Source organism: Aspergillus caelatus (assembly GCF_009193585.1).
Source record: "Aspergillus caelatus strain CBS 763.97 unplaced genomic scaffold BDV27scaffold_7, whole genome shotgun sequence".
NCBI lineage: Eukaryota > Fungi > Ascomycota > Eurotiomycetes > Eurotiales > Aspergillaceae > Aspergillus > Aspergillus caelatus.
In genome coordinates this window covers 1-19,190 of record NW_022475270.1, presented here as the reverse complement: position 1 = coordinate 19,190, position 19,190 = coordinate 1, and the positions used below count along the sequence as shown (strand labels likewise).

Genomic DNA, 19,190 nt, shown 5'->3' with positions numbered 1-19,190 from the left:
ACCGCTTCCTGTATTAGTTTACTATAGAATCGCCTATTTACTTTCTTTAATTCTTAATAGATTACCACTGTACATAACTATGCCTTGTCCAGCCATTGATCTTGAGCCATACAAGGCTGAGATTACAGCTTTGTATCAAAGAAATGAGCCAGTGGCTGCAATACAAGATTATCTGAAGGAGTCATTCAATCTTCAGCTCAGCAAGCGTACACTTGAATCACGTCTTCAAGAATGGGGTTTGCTGCATCAGGATCGTACAGTCAGTATTAATACTGATGTACAGGCACGAATAAAAGTACTCTTTTTCCAGGTTGGCCTTGAAGATAAAGATATCCTTTATGTTTTACATCAGGAAGGAGTGACTCTGGCACCTTGTACACTCAGGCGTATGCGTAAAAGTCTTGGACTTGTACGCCGTACTGATTCTCCTTTTGAGAGACAGCGTCAAACTGAAGCTATTCTACAAGCTCTTATTGAGGAATCTGAGAAAGGCAAGATCCAAGGATTTGGTAGAGGATTACTCCACCAGTATATACGTACAAAAGGCCATATCATTACTCGGTAAGACATGACTTCTACTTCTGTATATTATACTGATTGTATCAAGAGCTCGCCTTTTTCAAGCTTACCGTACAACATTTCCTGATCGAGTCTTTGCCCGTCGTCATCAGCTGCAGCGCCAACGAGGAGAATATATTGTACCTGGACCAAATTTTCTTTGGTCAGTGGATGGTTATATGAAGCTGGAGCCGTACGGGATTGAGATATATGCAGGAATAGATGCCTATTCTCGCTATATTATCTGGATCTATTGTGGGATTACTACTCGTACAGCTATCAGTGTCTTAAATCAATTTTTAGATATTGTGGAAACTGTACAGCTACAACCACAAAAGATCCGATCCGATCATGGCTCAGAAAGAGGTCGTTTTCAAGATATCTATCTACAGCTTCAGCAGGCGTACGATCCTTCTATTCAGAAAGCTGATTGCTGGATAGAAGGACGAAGTGCTGAGAATCAAAGAATTGAGGCTTGGTAGGAGCAACTCTCAAAAAGTGCTCTGTATAAGTCGCGGGTAAGTTATTCTACTTCTGTACAGGATCAATTTCTAATAAGATAGACATATTTCCGTACACTGAAGGATAAAGGTCTATTCAGTAAAAGCTGTACAGCTGATCAGATTGCTTTACTAAGTATTTACATACCTATAATTCGTACAGAGATCTATGGCTATGTAGAACTTTGGAATGTCCATCAAATCCGGAAGCAACGCAATCGGCCAAATTCTGTTGCTGGAAAACCATATATACTTTATCATCATCCGAAAGAAGGTGTACGAGGCTACGGGCTTCCTATTAAACAAGAAGTTCTGGATATACAACGACAATCTGTACACAGATTCGGTAAGTAATCTCTAGATATCTTCTGTACAGCCTAAATACTAATTAATATAGATATTGATGAGTATCTACCAGAAGAAACTCTTCGTTTCTGCCGTACAGTATTGCTGGGGATTGGCTTTGACCCTGAAAGACCACCACCACTTCAGCCAGAGGATGAGGCAGCCCCTTTTCGTACAATCTATTTGGAGCTAAGAGAGATTATTAGCTTTCATATAGATCTCTTTGTTGAGCCTTTTCTTGGCTTATTATCCCGACCAACAGCTGGCCGACGTTCAAATCCCGAGGTGGATTAGTGTTGTACAAAGAAAAAGTTAAATTTCTTTATACAAAAAAGTCTAAAGGATACTTTCTTTTCTATAAGAATACTATCTCCTATTAGACTATTGTTTTCTTGTACATACTGACTAGCAAGTATCAAGATGTCTTTTGAATTTATTGATTTAATCTCTTCTCCTTCTTCTTCTTCTTCTTCTCGTCCAGATACTGCATTGTTTGTACCCCAGAGGATTCCATCCTTTGTCTCTCGTATATCCCAATCTCGTTCATCATTAGGCCGGCGAGGAGCTACTGTATTATCAAGACAGAGTCAAACACCACGCCGTCCATTCTTCTTTAAGATAATCCTCACTTTTTATCTTATGACAATCGATGTGCAAGATACCCAAATCACAAGGCATCTAGAGCAGATAGGTATAATCAGCTTTTAATATCTTGTACAGAGAATACTAATGTACAACAGAGTATATCAAAACAGCAATCCCTGCTCGTACAATCGAATCGTTGTATGACTTTATCTATCAAGACCTTCTGGACAATATGTCTGAAAGTATTCGGCAATTGTACAATCCACAAAGAGATGATATATACCGCTTGGCAACCAGTATCAAAGGAAAGTCTCCGATGTATCTGAGTCCAATTGTGGATATACGGCAAGCAGTCGAGGATCTTCTTTCAAAGTGGTTTGAACCTCGTACAACTGTTGGTGAAAAGGAGTACATGATTTATTTGGTTATAGAACAGACGAATACACCGGACAAGGAGATTATTCCTGTCAAAGAGAAGGTCAAAGTCAAGAAGGAAAGAAAGATTAAGAAAGAGATCAAGGAGGAGATCAAGGAGGAAAGGATGTCTACTCCTATTTCTCAAGCAGATGATGGCACTGTACAATCCGATCTCTGTACACAATCTGAGAGATCCTCCGAGGCTGTACAAGATTCTCGAAAACGTGCTGCAAGCGAATCATCTCCAATATCTGGTGCAATTCCCTATCGGACGAGGAGAAGGCATGTTATTGATGAGGAAGATATGGACCGAATACAGCAGTATGGACCATTTGTTAGTAGATAATAATTTTTTATTGCTTAGTCGTACAGGTGCCTTAGGCAGATTAATTCACTGTTGTGCTTCTTGTTTTTCCTACTTAAAAATTTCTGTATAGCCTCATCTCTTTCTGACCACAACAACAACACTACCACCACCACTGCTGCCCCCCACTACCACCACCACCATGTCTGCGTACGTGTACAGGCGATAAAATGGCTGAGTTTTCATATCTGAGTTACCTGTCTGATTTTCTATGTACTAATTTATTGTTTTTGTACATAATAGCAACCAGCGTGCTGCTGTCCCTGCTTTCACTCTCGAAGGGTGGTTCCGCCGTATGTACGAGAACCTTCCTGCCGGCCAAAACCCAGTCCTGCCTACCAGCAGGCCTGAACTTCTTGCCCCGTTTGTACACACGGACGAGGGACGCCGTATGCTTCGTTCCCTTCCGGGGGTGGACGTGGAATTTATTCGCGGCAGGATATCTGCACGTCAAATCCAGATGCATCGGCCCTCGTACGTCAATGCCCTGCTCATACAGTCTCGTGGATATCAGTTGGCTGTACCTTGTACACGTTGCCGCAGTGGACAAGGTAGACTGGTGTTTCCCGATTGTCGCCAGGTACCAGGCGCTTTCGGCGGAGCTTGCGCCAACTGCAAATGGCCTGACAAAGCAAGTCAGTGCTCTGTACGAGACGAGCTGTGGCAGCCACTCGGTGGTTTAAGAGAAGGGCCCCAAACGGGGGGTGGTGGCCGGCGTACACGGGTTCTTGGTTCCTCTCAGGATAATCCGATCAATGTTGACGCAGAGATCATTGATTTGGACGAGCCAATCAACTTGGATCCTGAAGAAGGTGACCATCCTAATGATCCAATCAACTTGGATCCAGAGGAAGATGGAGAATGGCCTGAGATTGAATAGGTACGTACATATTTTATTAGTTTGCTTTGTACTCTTGTACATCATCATCAGCACCTGCACCTGCCCCCCTAGTCGTACAGGGTTTGTGTACGGCACCTGAGCAAGACTTGCACCTCTACGTGGTGCTCAGGACTAGTAGCCAAATTGGTGGTGAAACTAAGCAAGTCTATGGTCATCAGTTCTGCCGGCAGAAATTGATAAGATCCCGTTGTTGCGGAGTGGCCGCTATGATCCTCCGTAGAAGCGTGACGCTCTTGGTCCAAAAGGGAAAACTCTTCAGCTTCGACAGCGAGGTATACCCTCAATATACATTAAAACACCGAAGCATCAATTGAAATATATTCAGAATTGGTCTTTAAATAGCTTAAATCCGTGAAACCTCTAATATTTTACGGTTTTGCCCCTATTTCTAAGATGTACTGTAGTCATGGAGTTCAATATGTTGAGGGGCATGTTAACGTTTATGCCTGATAAAAGGCTCACTGCTGCGGAAGTCATGGAGTCTGAGTGAATGCTACGGTGGGCTCTGCCAGTGCTTAAAAGAATGTTAACTACGTGACATGTGGTATTCTCTTGAGTTCGACATTTCTATGTGGATATTTTTGCCAACTTTCGGGTGTTTCATAATGCATTTGAGTATGGAACTTGCTCTTCTATACTAAGGTAACTTGCCATACCACGAACTAAACTCATCAAAAATGTCTAATCGTTGCGCTATATATTCTGATTATATGCTTCTAAAATCTCCCTTTATGCTTATATAACCCCGCTGCGGCTGAAATGACTCTTATCATATGGTGCTCAATAAGATCGGGGTAGGAATCAAAATTTCAAACGTATATCTTTCCATATGAGCATCATGCTCTATACATCAACTAGATAATGTTTAGGGAGTGTACATAAAATTACGAACCCCAGTTGTCTCTTAGGCGGTTGAGAAGGCACTAAAGATCTTCGAAAGACCATCTGCAATAAATTCCTGTGATACATGTTAGCTGGTGAACAAGTTTTTTATAGCTTAGTCCGAATCAACTCACGGATTGTTCCGATATTGCAGATTCGAACCTCTTCCAGCTGATTTTCTCCTCATTACCTAGCCCTCTGATCGCCGCTGCTGAATCCACTGAGCTTTCCCCCTGTACTTCGTGGACCAGCTTTAACAAAGCCACAAGTTCTATTCTAGGGATGAAAAGCATAGATAAATCGTCAGTCCGTTTTGGCAGCGATGGTAGGACAATACGGTAGCTTTCGCGAAACGGATTTGCTGTCAGCGTATCAGCTTCGGGGGGACACTCTGAAAGGACATCTACAATGTCGATCGATAGCTCGCTCTCGTCCTCTGTAACAACGACCTGCTGGTCGTGTTCAGACCTAGAATCAGTTTCTTCTTTTTTGGATTCGAACCATATGAACCGAGGGACCGTTATTTTTGTGTCATAGCCGGTGCTGGTGCCAGAGCTGGCAGGAAGAGCAAGGCTTCGGAACAACCGTCTGCGGAAGTCGCTGGCGTCTTTACCGCGGATGGCAATATACCAACCACCATGTGGACCCCAGTTTCCTGAAGAATAGCGATGCACAGTCCCCGGAACTTGGGTGCCATGTCGTTGGACAGGACTTAGCATCAGTAGACAAACTGCACGCACAAAGCCATCCTCATCGATTCTGGCCTGTTCTGAGCCGTTGCCTGATGCTGGAAAGGGGTAGAATGCATGCGCGCTGCAGACTTTGAAAAGCAGCGCGGGTGCATTCGGTGATTCATTGACTCCAAATTCAGAGAGCCTCTCCGCAACCAGGCACTTGAACATCGCCTCAGAGAGATCTGCGTCTCATGTCAGCCTCAGGTTCAGAGCAACTCACCATGACCAGCCATAACCTACATCCGTTCTTTGGGTCGCATAGTCGCCGGAATGACTGTCGGATGTCTTCTATTACTGCAGGTTGAACAGACCGTTTGAAACTGGTGAGTCTCTCAGATAGCTCCTCTGTGAACCTCTGGTAAACGACGACTGGACTGGATTAGAACGAGCTCAGATGACGCCTTATTTTGAACCTCACCTTGGCTCATGAGACCTCGATCCAGGAAGTCTTGAACTCTTTCTTTGGAGGTTCGACGGCGTTCGTCAAGTCCATACTTGTCGAAGCTTTCAGAGCTGATGATGCAGTCTGGTTCTATCTCCATGATTGTGACGTTGATGACCTGGTGTAGAGGCCGTTGATTGTGTTGTCTAATGTAGACGGTGGCTATAAAGACTGCCAAAAGGCAGCGTGTCAAAAAGCGGAGCAATCAGTCACGTGGTGGGCTGGATAGAGCGATGATGATGATCGGCGCCCGGGTCTTATACACTTCCGTTGTTACTTGAGCCCTAATGCCAAGAAGGGCTAAATCTCCTTAGGAGAAGCTCCGAGTAGCCCCTACTCCATACTTTGGTATTGGAAGACGCGCGCTGACGCACGCTGCGGGCCCTGAAACTGGGTGCCTGCACAGAAACCCCTCTTTTAGGTCTGCAGTGGAAGCAGCGGACCACACCAGGCCGAGCAGCAAAAGGGCCGGCGCAGTCACGATAGAGGAGTATGTTCTGAGGGGTTGAGTGCGAGCTAGAAGCACGTGAGGGTTGACAGCACCCGCAGAGTACCTCGGACGAATCTGCACCAATAGGAATCTGGCAGTCTAAGCATTGTCGTGTTTCGATAGGAGGGGGTGAACGTGATAATCGGCAAGCCGGGCAAAGGGCAGGTTGAATAGCTGCGGATAGACGAACCTGTCGAGCATAATCTCGGCACATTCGACGGGACAGCATTATCAAGCACCAAGCCCCCTAGTGTCTGGATATGCGAGGTAATAATAGGAAAGAGATGAAGTGACATTTTGAAAGGCCCCATAGAGCATTTCAAATAGCAGAGCAGTGGGGGTGGAAGAGGAGGGATCATATTTTTAAAGAAGCGGTCATGGCAGTATAAGTGATGCATGAGATACATATAGGCCTAGGAAAGGACCGCAAAGACCAATGACCGGACCGCACCAGACCGCACCACGGTGCGGTCCAGGTTCTCAGATTTAGGGACCGAACTACTGCGGTCTGGTCCGGTCCTGCAGTTCTCTAGATAAGATAAATAGATCTAATTGTATAATATATATTGGCCGGATTGATTATGTAGAGATATAATCAAATATCTAATATAATTTAATTGAGTGGTATACTGTCTTTTACTTGATATTTAGTAATATATAATATATAACTCGTCTATATTTTTAGTATTCTACTTTAAATATTTATACTATAGAAAATTTTATAACTTTTTTTTAAGTATATATAAAATCTTTATTCTATTTTAATCTAAACTTTATATATAGTTATTCTACCGAAAAGAGAATATTGTGGTAAAATTATATAAAAATAGTCCTCCGCGGGGGACTGCCAAGGTGTCCCGGGGGACCATAGTGCGGTCCTAGGCCTATAAAAAAAAGACCAAGCACCGGCGGTCCCGGTCCCGGTCCCTAAAGTTGGGACCGAGACCGGACCATTCCTAGGCCTAACTGGGAGTATACGGGACCACACGCTACGATTGGATATACTCCAGCGCCTCCTCCTGAGGGAGTTACAATGGGAGTAGACAGTTATAGGATATATAAGGACACTTATTTATATACTTAGTATAGTTCTTCGTGATCAACCAACATTGTTACTACAGAGTTACCTTTGCTAGTAAACCAGTCTCAACTCGTTCGCACTTCTCTAAACTACTGAGTATACGTACTTGGTAGGCCTGGCCCTTTGGACTCCAGTCCCGTATCAACAGTAGTCTTGTGTCGACTGCATGCCCGTATCGACGGCAGTCCAACAAAGACTTCCGTCTGCCAAAACCACAACGCATTGACAGCGGAAGTTGAAGAGCGACTTCAGGTTAGTAAACCTCTACACGTGGTCCGCTAACTGGTTTGGGACTTGACAACGAAGCCCCGGGGTGACAATACTCTGATACAAGACAATACCAAAGTATGGAGCAGGAGCTACTCGGAGCTGCTCCAAAAGAGATTTAGCCCTTCTTGGCATTAAGGCTCAAGTGACAACGGAAGTGTATAAGATCCGGGCGCCGATTTTGAATTTCGCTGTATAAGAATGTCGAGTTCTCGCTGTTCTTGGCTGAATCCGCACAACAGCAGAGTATACACTGCCATATCTAAATTCTCATCTCGTTACAAGACTACCTCCCCCGCATTTTAAATCAAAGCCTTCCCAAAATGAAGTTCCAAATTCCTCTGCTCCTCCTGGCGAATGCTTTTACCTACGCCTTGGCTGAGGCGGCCGGTGCTGGCACGGCCCTTGACGTTCGCTCCCATGCTCGTGACTTCGTAACAAGAGCGAGCGACGCTCTGCCAGACCTTGACTTATCTAAGAGGGCTGCTCCCCCAGTGCCCGCGGGCAAAGACGCGACGAGGCTTCACGTATGGATTCGCACAGATGAGCGTCCGTCTACCTACGATGACCGCAGCGGCGCGAAACACGATGGGCTCAATCAACTCATGAAAGACACTGGCGGTCGCCATAAGGACGTTGTCATCGGCAATAGCAAAGGCTACTACGAGTACGGGCTCCAATTCAACGACCGCAGTTGGCAAAAAAAGCCGAACGGTGACGGTGCCGCTGTGAGCGAGTACGCCGGACCATATGTGGAAGTGAAAGGTGGGCATGAATCGTACGAGTACAAGGGGGAAGTAAAAGACAAGAGGAAAACCCTTAACAGCATTTCTAACACGGGTAAGAAACACCTCCCTTCGCTGAAGCATATTAAGATGGCCTTTAGAGCACTAACAATGTTATTTATAGCAAGAACTGAGATCTCAGGAAAGGTCTACAACCACCAGTCGTACAACTGTGGGACCTTTGCACAAGATTTGGTGCATGCGCTGGTGTGACAAAGGCCGATTTGAGGAAGACATGAGTACAAGCATCACTCGGCAACTTGTTTCACCGACATATCGTATTCAAGCCATAGAGTGCGTGCAAACCTGGATGAACATATTGTTCCCTTGATTTTTTTCTATCTCGTTTGGAAGAACAGGCTGCTTTTATAGACGAATTAGATGCTGTTCAACTAGTTCATTCCTGATATCCTCGGTTCCTTCTGATTCTGACTATGTTGAACAATCTGAATTTATTAATCTCGATTGTTTTCTACAATTCCTGTTGTTTCTTAGCTGTTTCTGTTGACATAAACCCCTTTTTGTGCGAAGATTCTCAGTGTATGCACGCAGTTGTTATGACCTTGCTCGGACATTTCGGCTTTTCTGGGCTTGATAAAAACTAGCAATAATGATATTCACTGTCCGGCTGTTTTAGTTTTTGATTCTTCACTACCCTGTCCAACATGTTCTATTTTTATATTTTGCCCTACGGCGTATGCTGATGCGTAGTAGCCACTTATTTACCTACACATTGCTGTAAAAGATTCTCTATTCTTTGCCAATTTTATTACTGTAGCTCATTATGCATTTGCCAAATAAAAGAATCATGATGCTAGAATAGATTTGCTGATTGACAAAATCTAAGAATAGCATTTACGACCAGTTTTACAGTCAGCAATTAGGGGAAATATGACTCATAGTATGAGTCTGCCTAAAGTTTTGATTCATTCACTATCCAAACTGTTCTATTTTTATATTTTGCTTTACAGTGTATGATGGTTCGGTTCGCTCCCGATAAGCTTGGCCGACGGCGTTCGGCAGCCTCCCGATCATTGGCATCGGCAGTGCCGACGGAATTTATGCACGGTCGTGGAGCGCAAGTGGAGTTCTCCAACGAGACAGGCAATGTTGTCGAGCAGTGGAATCTGGAAATTTGGATATTTGAGCCCCAGTTTTTGGCTCGGTGGCCGGAACAGGCCGGATGATGACGATCAACCTGGGATCTTTCTTTGATCAACAGTGCGGAAGAACTGATAGAAAGAATATGATTAGTGTCCTAACAACACTCCTATACCAAACAACTCTAGATTTTGGTCTTTCATTCGGCTTACGTGCTTGCACAGGTCAAGGTAGATCATCGGCTAGTGCCATTTTGAGTTAGTAAACTGCTATCCTACACCGAGTGTGACAGAAGCTACTGCTTGTACATCATCCGTGTATAAGCCCAGATTGGGAAGGTAGTATTGGGTTCATGATCTTCATCAGACTTCCCAAAAGAAGTAATCGGTACACACAATACTGGCCTCCAATCCCTGAATGGCTTTTGTTCGATGATCTTGAAGAATAGTCTGTGTAGATATTGTTTCCCCATGCTAAGGACACTAGCCCCATACTAGTTTCGGAAGGCCATACTAGCGGTCACAGGGTCTAGGCATCGCAGGAACACGTAGAATTGGAAGCTCGGGCGGAATCAAGGTTGACATGCGACTGGGAGACATACTTGATCCTCCGAAACCTATATCCAATGGATGTCATTCCATCGTTTCTCATCTCATGCTTCACCGCCAGATACTCCGGCGCTCTCCTGTTCTAACTGCTTCCTCCAATGCTTCCAGCCCCCATTCTTCATCTCTTCGGGCCCTTTCCGTCATCCGCTGTAGGTGCGCCCGGGGTAGAGCTACACTGGTACTGGCTAGGAGTTGTAACAATGCCCTCGTAGCTTTGGGCTCCCCTAGGAGTCGTCCTTGTGGATATACTTGTCTTTGACAACAAAGCAGAGTGTATAGTGAGTAAAATCGACTATTTCTTGGTTCACTCGATGGATATACTGTGCTGCAAAGGCTGGCCAGCGGCTAGACTACTTGTAGAACAATTCAGATAAAAATATATACTTATGGCTTCTGGATAACTCTAGGTCTCGAGTATTCTTATATACCTAGTAAAATCAGATAGATAGTTTTAAAATAGTATAAGGGTATATTATCTGCCATACCCAGAGTATAAACCTCTCCTCAGACACCCATAGGGGCTCTGGGAATATACCCTGCCTTTGTAGTACTATCTGTTTAGTATCAGAGCCTTCCGAAGTAATCTTCTCGTTTCTAACAATCTTTCTTTTCTGTCTATACTCATATATGAAAGCAGCGAATTCGGAATTCAATTCATAGACACAAGGGCGGAGCCGATTAGATGAAGATTGAGATAGTAGATCTCTGAAGAAGGAAGATTTAACTTCTTGGTATCTTCTATACAATGCTATCTAGAGGATATTGATTATCCGGTCGAGCTGAAAGAATTGAAGCAGGGTTCTAGGTACAGTATCCCTTACAATTGTTTGAGTAAAGTTTATGCAGGGTGTAGCTACGCTGGGTAGAACATTAGCGAGGTGAAAAGGGAGAAAAAAAAAAAAAAAAAAAAAGAAGAAAACCCTAGTACTGTCACAGGACCAAGGCAATTGAATAGCTTAACTAACACTTTTAGATACATTCAGCAGCAAGTTATTACTCATTCTATCCCACTTCCCCCTTAAAACAGTTGCTCCTGCAATTTAAGGACGAAGTCACAAAAGTGATATAGCTCTTATTAGAAGCTTTTCAACATTTAAGATAATTTGATGGGATGCATCTTGCAGTACCACCAGATCCAGTAAAGGTGCCACCCGTACAGCAAGTCTGCACACATATACTGTGGTCATCGGGACAATCATTGTTAGATGAGCACTCTTGAAGGACGTCACTGCATGCGGCGCAAAAGACGCAATAGCCAGCGTTTTTATTATCCTGACCAATGTGGCAAGCAGTTCCGCCCCCACAGCCACAGGTTCCGCAGCCCACTTCACCACATTGGTTGTTGTTGGGGGAGCAATTTGGGAGAGGTCGGCACTTCCCGTTCTGACATTGCTCATTTTGCCCGCACTATATTAATGTTAGGAGCCTGTGATTTTCATGAAAGTAAAGGGCTATGCACGGGAGAGGAAGAGGAATGGCAATGGCAACAAATTAAAAAGTAATTATTTGGATGTGATTTCAAGCTGGAAGGAAAGACAAGGTGATAAACTTACTTGATTACCACAGCTGCCGCAGTTATTATTATCATTACTGGTCTCTCTGCATACTCCAGAGCAAAGCTGCTTAGTTGGCGAGGTTTTAAGAGGGCCACAATTGTAACATGGGCCTATTCCATGAGCTGCTGGTGATGTACAAGCACTGCCAGCATTGTTAGGGAAGTTGGCGGCACACCACTGCGCGCAAGCACTATTGCCTGGGCCAGCCTGGGAATCCACCGCAGCAGCTTTTAGGCATAGTCAGTTCATGATGGCAAGATAAGGTATTGTCCGGTGAGGGAGCTGCAGCGTATATGAATATTTAATTTAGAGACTCACCCAGAATAACTATAACAGGAATTAAAAGCCTGTGCATTTTTAACGTATTTATTGAACAGTATGTTATGACCGAGGTGACCTTCATGTCAGGGTTTGCTGGTTCTAACAACCACAATAAATTAAGTAGCGGAAGGGAGAAGATTGTTTATGCTTAATATAGAGCTCAAGGTTTGGGAGCCAAATCTAGATTGCAATAGGCAAGGAATCAGTCCACTTTGACTTTTTCTATACATTTAGGTGTACCTTTCCACTCATGCTGCATTTCCCTTCAGTAATTTCTGAAAAATATGGCTGTAACGGATACCATGGCTCCGTGCGTCTCCTGACGTCAAGCATTTGTACCACTAACCAATAATCTTGCAAATTCATAGCGAAGTATATATGACGTCGGCCAATTAGTACCTGGCTATCAGCCAGTAGGGTTGACAGCCGATGACGTCCCAGTCCCATGGTACAACCTCGTACCTCTAGCTTAGCATGCTACTTTTGATCAGCCCACCTGGGAGATACAGCGTTCGTGGAGACTCATGCGTAACTATATGATTACATTAATTTCGTAACTACAGGGTTAAGACTATTCAACTTCGAGAGGTTTTAGAGCAAGGCTCTTCGAGACCCTGGGGTTTAATTGTATCGCACACTTCTTGCTCCGTTTGTGGTTCTTTTGCCTCCCTCCGGGGACTTTTCCCACGAACTTGCTAGCTCAGGCCATTCCAGCGACTGTATTTATAACTTCTAATATTATCTGCAGGACATAGAGGCTGGCTTTAAGTCTACTGTATCAGCCGCCACGGAGTCCCACAGATCTGACTGAAAGGTTCAAAGCGGGTAATTTTCGAAGAACTACTACTTGCACCTGGATTCGAACAATCCCCTGCATTAACCATGAATGGGTTTTACTCACTTCGTGGGGGAGTGACACCTGTGCAGAATTGAACTATAATAGCCCTGCGCCTGATGCATATATTGCAGGCAATTCTGTGTGTATTGATCCTGCAAAAGGTGTTCCCCGGCCACGGGAATGGCTGTTTGATGTTCCAGGGGCATCGGCCAATTATACCCCACCAACAACACTCCATATAGTGCTCAAGAAAGCGTGAAAGAGAGAACAAAATCAAAAGACTGAAGAGAGAAACTAGTTGTTGCATTAATAGAGGGAAAGGAGGGACCATAAAGTAGCAATATCCCAATGGGTCCATGCCCTGTAAATAATTCTTTGGACTTGTTGAACATGCAGCATTCATGTCGGCAGATGTCCCGACAAATACTCAGGATACATTAGCCGTCGCATCATAAGAACAAAACAAGGTTGCTATAGCTGACATGTTATAAGAAGAGCTATCTATCGAAGGAGATCAGGGGCTCGGAATGCGCTATAAAATTACCTAGCGATCGGTCGTCGCGCTTATATACAATATTAAATTGTTGAATTGGAGCACAACAATCCTCCACTTGCCATTGTATGGCGAATTACACTCGAGATCATCCTGCTTCTCCACTATCATTTTCTTATAGTCAGTCTTGTATGAAGGCCAGAGACTAAATGAGTTAACAAACGACATTAAATCTCAGGAGTAGTGTACATATCAAACTAACTCTCATCCGGGATAGCACTAATCAAATATACCCGGAGAGCTCCAGCGAGTAACAGAATCTATCCCAGGAAGTGCTCTCCTGACGTGGGAGTATAAGCCAATCTTCGCAACGAGAACGAATATGAGGGGGCCGGATCCCCGTGCCTATCCCAAAAGCTCGGCTTCTTTTACTTACCGTGCTGGGCATATTTGCTTCTCATTCGAATCCTCTCCCCAAATACGTACAATAAGAAGGGATATGGTATGAAAACCACGGTCAAACAACCAAGCAATGTACAAGCCCAGCCTACACCTAGATTATGGAACATTTGGGTTGCAAATAGGGGGAATCCACCACCGAAAGATGATCGTAAGAAGTCGTTCCCAGCAAGAACTGAGGCTGCATATCTCGGATACGCCTGTGCTTCGTAGCAGAAAATGCCATTAAAGATAAGGTAGCCCCCAAATGAAAATAGCATAGAAGCAATAATAGGCACCATCCAATGGATACTTGTAAAATTTCCTGTCCACCCAAACCAGAAAAGCGATATTGGCAAACACACAGCTCCAAGACATGCTGGAGGAAGGTGTTCTTCAGGGGAAAGATAGCCGTTTGGGCCGATCCGCCTGGATTGCCAGCGCCATTTCCAGTAGAAGTAAACTGGAAGTGCAATAAATACTGCCCCTACCATGATACCCAGAAATGCTAGTCCAGTTTCTCCTGGATTGAAGCCGTGTTTTTCTTCAAAAACTATCGGAAAGGCTTCAAACCAGATATATAAAATTCCATAGATAAGAGCAATGTAGAGATTCATGAGAAAAACAATGGGCTCAAGGAAGCAAAGCACAAACGGCCGTATGAGGGCTTCAAAGAGGACATCCTATTCACCCATCGGTCAGTTACAGGAATGGGCACCGGGAAGTCCCTCCCTAGACTTACCCTGGGAGCGACATGGGCAACTTCAATCTCAGCATCAGACGCATACCTCTGATCGCTAGAGATCCGTCGAATACGTCGGGCTCGACGACTGAGGATGTTGGGGGCAAATGTCTCGGGCAGAAAGAAGAAAGCAAGGACCAGGGCAAAGCCGGAGACCCAAAGTAGCTCCCAGATAGTCCACGTCCAGCCCTTGGCGGAGGCAGCGAAACCTCCAACGAGAGGACCTAGCACGGGAGCGGCAATGGCAAAAGATGCCCAGATTGCTATCATATAGTCGCGAACTCTGCGATCCCACATATCTCCAATAGAGGCCCCCCCTGTCGCAAGAACAGGCGAGCCTAGGAAGCCGGTTAGGAACCGAAATGCTAGGAGCATGCCGAAGTTCCTCGCGTATATAACTGCGAATTGAAAGAAAACAAACACTACTAGTGTTCCAACATATACCGGACTTCGCCCTACTGCAGGAAGTTCTGATATTGGTGCCCAGATCATGGGTCCTCGAGCATGTTGAGTCAGCATTGAGTACGATCGACGCGGATTTGTCCTGAGATGAATGTAGCTCACCGAGTCCGTATCCTAGCACAAACAATGAGAGGCCAAGAACTGCAGCTTCCCGACTCACGCCAAACTGTGCAGCCACACCAGGGATTCCAGGTGTGTAGATGGCCGAACCAATGTAGATGGAAAATGTTAAAAGGCAAATAAGTAGAGTGACTAGGCTCTTTTTCTTGACGCTCCAATTTTGTGGATTCTACCAAGCATTAGCCACAAGTAGCTTTCAAGCATATTTTTCGGTCCGTCCCACCTCGCTATCATCCAAAGCTCCCCAGCCAACTACCACAGGCGACCCCTCCTCTATTCCACGCCATGGACCTGCCAAAACACTTCTTAGAGGGGGCCTTTCCCGCTTGCGGTGGGTAGCTTGCGACATAACCGTCCAAAGCCCATACTGCTCGCAGAGTTGCTCGCTACTAGTCGCTTGAGTTCCTTCTTCGCGGGGCTCAGGTAACTGTAGGTATATCTGCCACCCCGAAAGATAATCTTCCTCTGGGTACAGGAAAAGCTTGTAACCAGACAAGAAACGAACTAACTTGCCGAAGGCTGAGTCCCGAATCGTGTCCCTCATGACGAGAACTGCTCTCAGGTACAGAAGTTTGGCGAATAAAGCATCTAGGTCGTTGCGAAAGCGGCAGGTATTCTAATATTCGGGCAAGCTAGCCTCATTGTAAAGCTATAAATATCCCCGGACGGCTTGCAAGTTGTCACGCCATGTGAGCACGACCATATCTTTCCATGGAAAGGCCTTCTATATAAGCCAATGAATGATTTCGCCAAAGATCCAAACAGCCTCTGACGCGAGTCCCTGATGACAGATGAAGATAAAATAAAAGTTCTCTCCAGGGGGGCGTGCTTCGTAATTCGATTACAGCCGTTTTACCGATTGGTTTGAATCATATCAATGTCGTTTGACTACTTCTGCAATATTGATTTGTGTCAGGGATAACATTTCTTAGTAATCAGCTATAGAGATACCTAGCAGCAATATATATGCCAGGAGCGCTTTGTACCCGGCCTTTGGAGATAACAGCGCGCTGGACAGTCTTTTGTATGGCCTTGGATACAATATCGCTCAATCGATTCGCATTGTCCACGACAATGGATCCAAATCCTACATAGACTAGAGGTAAACTCGTATGTAGAAAAGAAAGCAGATCTTCTTGAGAGGTATAATTGCTTGCTGCGGACAGAAACGCAAACCCGCAAATATCGTTATCATTGAATCAATCCTGCGGTTTGGGAAGAAGAGCTGGAGACCTAAGCCAAGGTTTCAGTTCCAAGCTCGGCTCTTTCCTATAAGTCGACGGATGCGCTTACCACAGATATACGTGGGGAAGAAACGTAACTGATGCACAAGTGACAGGGCCTGTGCAGAATCCAGAATATCTAGGTCCAGTGTTTGCTTGCGGATTCTGTTATAAACCGGAGGTAGATCAGTCTTTACTTTTTCTATTCTTTTCTTTTCTTTTATTCGAGATAAAATCATTGATTTATCTACCATACACTGGACCATGTTTCCTCACAAGCGCCCAGGCACGGCTAACTTATCTAGAGTGTGAGTGGCGTGATGTAAAATAAGCGGAAATAAATACTCTGGGATGATGGAATGCCCAAAAATGACATCAACATATACATCCATTCGCACCGCCACCATGCCATGATGTTATTGAATGTCAGGCAACTTCGCTGGTCGTTTCTGTTCGGACGATAATTTCCCCCGGCCCCTTCCCCCGAGACCACACTTGGAAGACCAAAATGAATATGAGTGAAGCATTCATATGGCATATGCCTCTAATGGGTAGCTCACGATCTGCGCATTAGCATAAGGCTAACACTCGAATGAAAACACTCTATCTATTTTATGCTGAACGGAATAATGAAATCTGAAAGACGGAGAACTATATATGATCTGGGCGGGCTGAGCCTTCAGCAGAAGTACAGCTGGAATGGACCACTATTTAATGTGTGTGTTGTTATCCTTTATTCTTGAAGCGAAATAACAATCACATACTGACGATGCAGGCTATTTACGCAGGTATCGCCACATATTTTCATGTCTTCTCCTCTGCTGTGTCATTTGCTCTGGCCGTGCGGGACAGTTTATATCTACTAGACTTCGTGCAGTGTGACTTCCCCTCAGGTAATCGGTGCCAGGGCTGGCTAGAATTTTTATAGTTTGTGCTTGCTAAGCTGAGAGGGTATCAGGAAGGGTATTGCAAGAAGTTTATTGGTATAACTATACAAGTCGAATCAGCCGAAAAATGTCCTGAGCTATACTCTCTGTTTTGGCTGGAGCCCGGTATTATCCCCATTGTACTGCGTAAGGCAGAGGAACATGTAAGCTGGGGAGTGTAGAAGGAAGGCATATTGTATAAGTCCTTGGGTAAATAAGCTGAGTCAATTACAAGAAAATATATTAGGTACTGTAACTACTTGCTATTTCCGATTTTTATAATTGGCGAACTTATTTCTGGCCAGATTCTTTGGTCCTAGCAAGGCCCCTATTCCGGAGATCGGGCCCCGAGGTCTTATTGAGATCGATGCCGCATTCTATATAAGACTCACAAGACTTGCCGATTACAAGAAAACTGTCAGGGCTGCAATATAGAATGCTGTTTATAAATATGCCAGCGATCTGAAACAATGCAAAGTGAAAATAGCCTTCTTCAGCACTACTCCGCAGGGTGGCAGTGTTGTGCTTATGCGGCATGCTATGGTTAGGTTTTCAAGGGCAATTGGAGTTTATTTTAGGTGGTAAGTGTTCAGCGGCCTTAATCTCAGTGGCAAGCCTTTCTTTGTTTTTCCTCTCATTGATAGTGGTGACAGGTATGTCCCGAAACCGAGATATAGTATCTTCTGTATAACCAAAAACAATCATAATATCCTGCAGGGTGTAGCCCCTGCCAGTACACAATTCACCAAGGAGGACAGAAATCTGCTTTCCGATTGGGTGCCTGAAAATGTAAAACAATATTGGCTTAGAGCAGAAGGTACACAGTTACCTGAATTGCTGGAGCGGTTTGGCAAACAAATATATGCCCTAGTGCGTGGTGCAGCTAGGGTTCACTGCACCCACGCCGCCGCTGATTCGTCCATTCTCTCTCCAGTCTCCAGAGTGGAGATCTATTCCGCAAAATCCACGGTGTGTACTCCCGCTAGAATAGTGTATATATTTATTGATTTATCTAGTAATATTCTATCTTATTTTTAAATAGATAAGCTCTTATTTCTATATCTATTTATTTTCTTTCTTTGTAATTTCCAGGTTGTATTTCTATTTTATTAATATTAAAATAATCTGTTGTGATCGTGGCTACGTAGGAGAGCTACCGGGTGTAGGAGAACCCTGCAGATCCACTAAAAGGGCTGCCTGACCCAACGTGTATATAAAGACCGTAGCTACCCCCCAGACCTACAGAAGGTCGGCAACTCTCTACCTCTCATAGCATACCGCTACTTGCAATCTCAAAAAGTTAAAATATAATAGAAAGTTAATCTTAAAATTAAGTAAGCTAAAGAATAACTGGAGCAGTTATTTATAAAAATTAGATATTTACAGAAACAGTATAAATTCTTAAAGAATTATAGAGTTAAGATAAGTTATTAAATCATAACTTGATAGTATTAGAACAGTTAGATAAAAAGAATCTATTAAATACCGAGTGTCAAGGAAATATCTACTATTCAGGGTAGAAAACCTGTCAACTAGGTAAGGGTACGTAGGCTGAAAGCTAAGCAGTAGATATCAGGCAGACAGAAGACTGATTCTTGCCTTCCTCTTTCATTCACACTAGGCTAACTTTATATCCAGAAGAAGCCCCTTATTCTCCCAATAGGATAAGACTGACAAGGAACGGCGTAAATATCAGCCATTAATGGGAACATCAAAATCAACACTCAATCTAAACACGTCATTTTAACGCGTCAATCGATCGAGAAAGGCCCCCTGAGGCCCCAGGAACCGCTATGGAGGTCCCAAACCCCCATAGTGGTGGTCTACCGAGCGCGTCGAGGTGGGCACCCCTAAACGGCGTGCCACCACCATCACCACCATCACCAACACCGATATATCGCGGGGGCCCTAGGGTCTTAGATATGCCTATAAACCTGGAGCAGATAAGCAGCAGCGAATCTAGCAGAGCCCCAAGTAGGGCCAGCTCTAAAAGCAGCAGAACTACACAGAG

The 19,190-nt window shown here is 44.5% G+C and overlaps 6 protein-coding genes across 6 annotated transcripts; 3 read left to right on the top strand and 3 right to left on the bottom strand.

Annotated features, from left to right (window-relative positions):
• Positions 1–79: 79 nt before the first annotated feature.
• BDV27DRAFT_140805 (uncharacterized protein) lies at positions 80–1,697 on the top strand (the record flags this gene model as incomplete). The annotated part of the gene is made up of 5 exons (XM_032069725.1): positions 80–561; positions 608–961; positions 1,058–1,076; positions 1,122–1,404; positions 1,456–1,697. The coding sequence occupies 5 exons, from the start codon at positions 80–82 to the stop codon at positions 1,695–1,697; spliced, it is 1,380 nt and encodes a 459-aa protein (XP_031932970.1).
• A 345-nt stretch (positions 1,698–2,042) lies between these two features.
• On the top strand, positions 2,043–2,751 carry BDV27DRAFT_140804 (uncharacterized protein; the record flags this gene model as incomplete). The annotated part of the gene is made up of 2 exons (XM_032069724.1): positions 2,043–2,094; positions 2,144–2,751. 2 exons carry the CDS (start codon positions 2,043–2,045, stop codon positions 2,749–2,751), a joined length of 660 nt encoding a protein of 219 aa, XP_031932969.1.
• Positions 2,752–4,406: 1,655 nt separating this feature from the next.
• Positions 4,407–5,891, bottom strand: BDV27DRAFT_120079 (uncharacterized protein). Its single transcript, XM_032065019.1, has 4 exons — positions 5,705–5,891; positions 5,527–5,655; positions 4,687–5,468; positions 4,407–4,628 (listed from the first exon to the last, which is right to left on the bottom strand). The coding sequence occupies exons 1-4, from the start codon at positions 5,826–5,828 to the stop codon at positions 4,575–4,577; spliced, it is 1,089 nt and encodes a 362-aa protein (XP_031932968.1). The 5' UTR covers positions 5,829–5,891; the 3' UTR covers positions 4,407–4,574.
• A 1,926-nt stretch (positions 5,892–7,817) lies between these two features.
• Positions 7,818–8,675, top strand: BDV27DRAFT_104336 (uncharacterized protein). The gene is made up of 2 exons (XM_032064345.1): positions 7,818–8,406; positions 8,476–8,675. The coding sequence occupies exons 1-2, from the start codon at positions 7,890–7,892 to the stop codon at positions 8,562–8,564; spliced, it is 606 nt and encodes a 201-aa protein (XP_031932967.1). The 5' UTR covers positions 7,818–7,889; the 3' UTR covers positions 8,565–8,675.
• A 2,317-nt stretch (positions 8,676–10,992) lies between these two features.
• On the bottom strand, positions 10,993–12,094 carry BDV27DRAFT_120076 (putative extracellular cysteine-rich protein). The gene is made up of 3 exons (XM_032065018.1): positions 11,935–12,094; positions 11,614–11,843; positions 10,993–11,467 (listed from the first exon to the last, which is right to left on the bottom strand). The coding sequence occupies exons 1-3, from the start codon at positions 12,017–12,019 to the stop codon at positions 11,147–11,149; spliced, it is 636 nt and encodes a 211-aa protein (XP_031932966.1). The 5' UTR covers positions 12,020–12,094; the 3' UTR covers positions 10,993–11,146.
• Positions 12,095–13,658: 1,564 nt separating this feature from the next.
• On the bottom strand, positions 13,659–15,574 carry BDV27DRAFT_171618 (MFS transporter; the record flags this gene model as incomplete). The annotated part of the gene is made up of 4 exons (XM_032075643.1): positions 13,659–14,389; positions 14,449–14,945; positions 15,013–15,199; positions 15,254–15,574. The coding sequence occupies 4 exons, from the start codon at positions 15,572–15,574 to the stop codon at positions 13,697–13,699; spliced, it is 1,698 nt and encodes a 565-aa protein (XP_031932965.1). The 3' UTR covers positions 13,659–13,696.
• Between the last annotated feature and the right edge of the window lie 3,616 nt (positions 15,575–19,190).

What these genes read in the sequence shown, in the direction of transcription:
- BDV27DRAFT_120076 (XM_032065018.1), bottom strand. Translation starts at nt 12,019, where the DNA reads ATGAAGGTCACCTCGGTCATAACATACTGTTCAATAAATACGTTAAAA. An exon ending in TCCTGTTATAGTTATTCTGG is followed by an intron (nt 11,844 to 11,934) that starts GTGAGTCTCTAA and finishes TATGCCTAAAAG; the next exon opens with CTGCTGCGGTGGATTCCCAG. An exon ending in GCGGCAGCTGTGGTAATCAA is followed by an intron (nt 11,468 to 11,613) that starts GTAAGTTTATCA and finishes ACATTAATATAG; the next exon opens with TGCGGGCAAAATGAGCAATG.
- BDV27DRAFT_104336 (XM_032064345.1), top strand. Translation starts at nt 7,890, where the DNA reads ATGAAGTTCCAAATTCCTCTGCTCCTCCTGGCGAATGCTTTTACCTAC. An exon ending in TAACAGCATTTCTAACACGG is followed by an intron (nt 8,407 to 8,475) that starts GTAAGAAACACC and finishes TGTTATTTATAG; the next exon opens with CAAGAACTGAGATCTCAGGA.
- BDV27DRAFT_120079 (XM_032065019.1), bottom strand. Translation starts at nt 5,828, where the DNA reads ATGGAGATAGAACCAGACTGCATCATCAGCTCTGAAAGCTTCGACAAG. An exon ending in ATGCGACCCAAAGAACGGAT is followed by an intron (nt 5,469 to 5,526) that starts GTAGGTTATGGC and finishes CATGAGACGCAG; the next exon opens with ATCTCTCTGAGGCGATGTTC. An exon ending in CTGCAATATCGGAACAATCC is followed by an intron (nt 4,629 to 4,686) that starts GTGAGTTGATTC and finishes CATGTATCACAG; the next exon opens with GAATTTATTGCAGATGGTCT.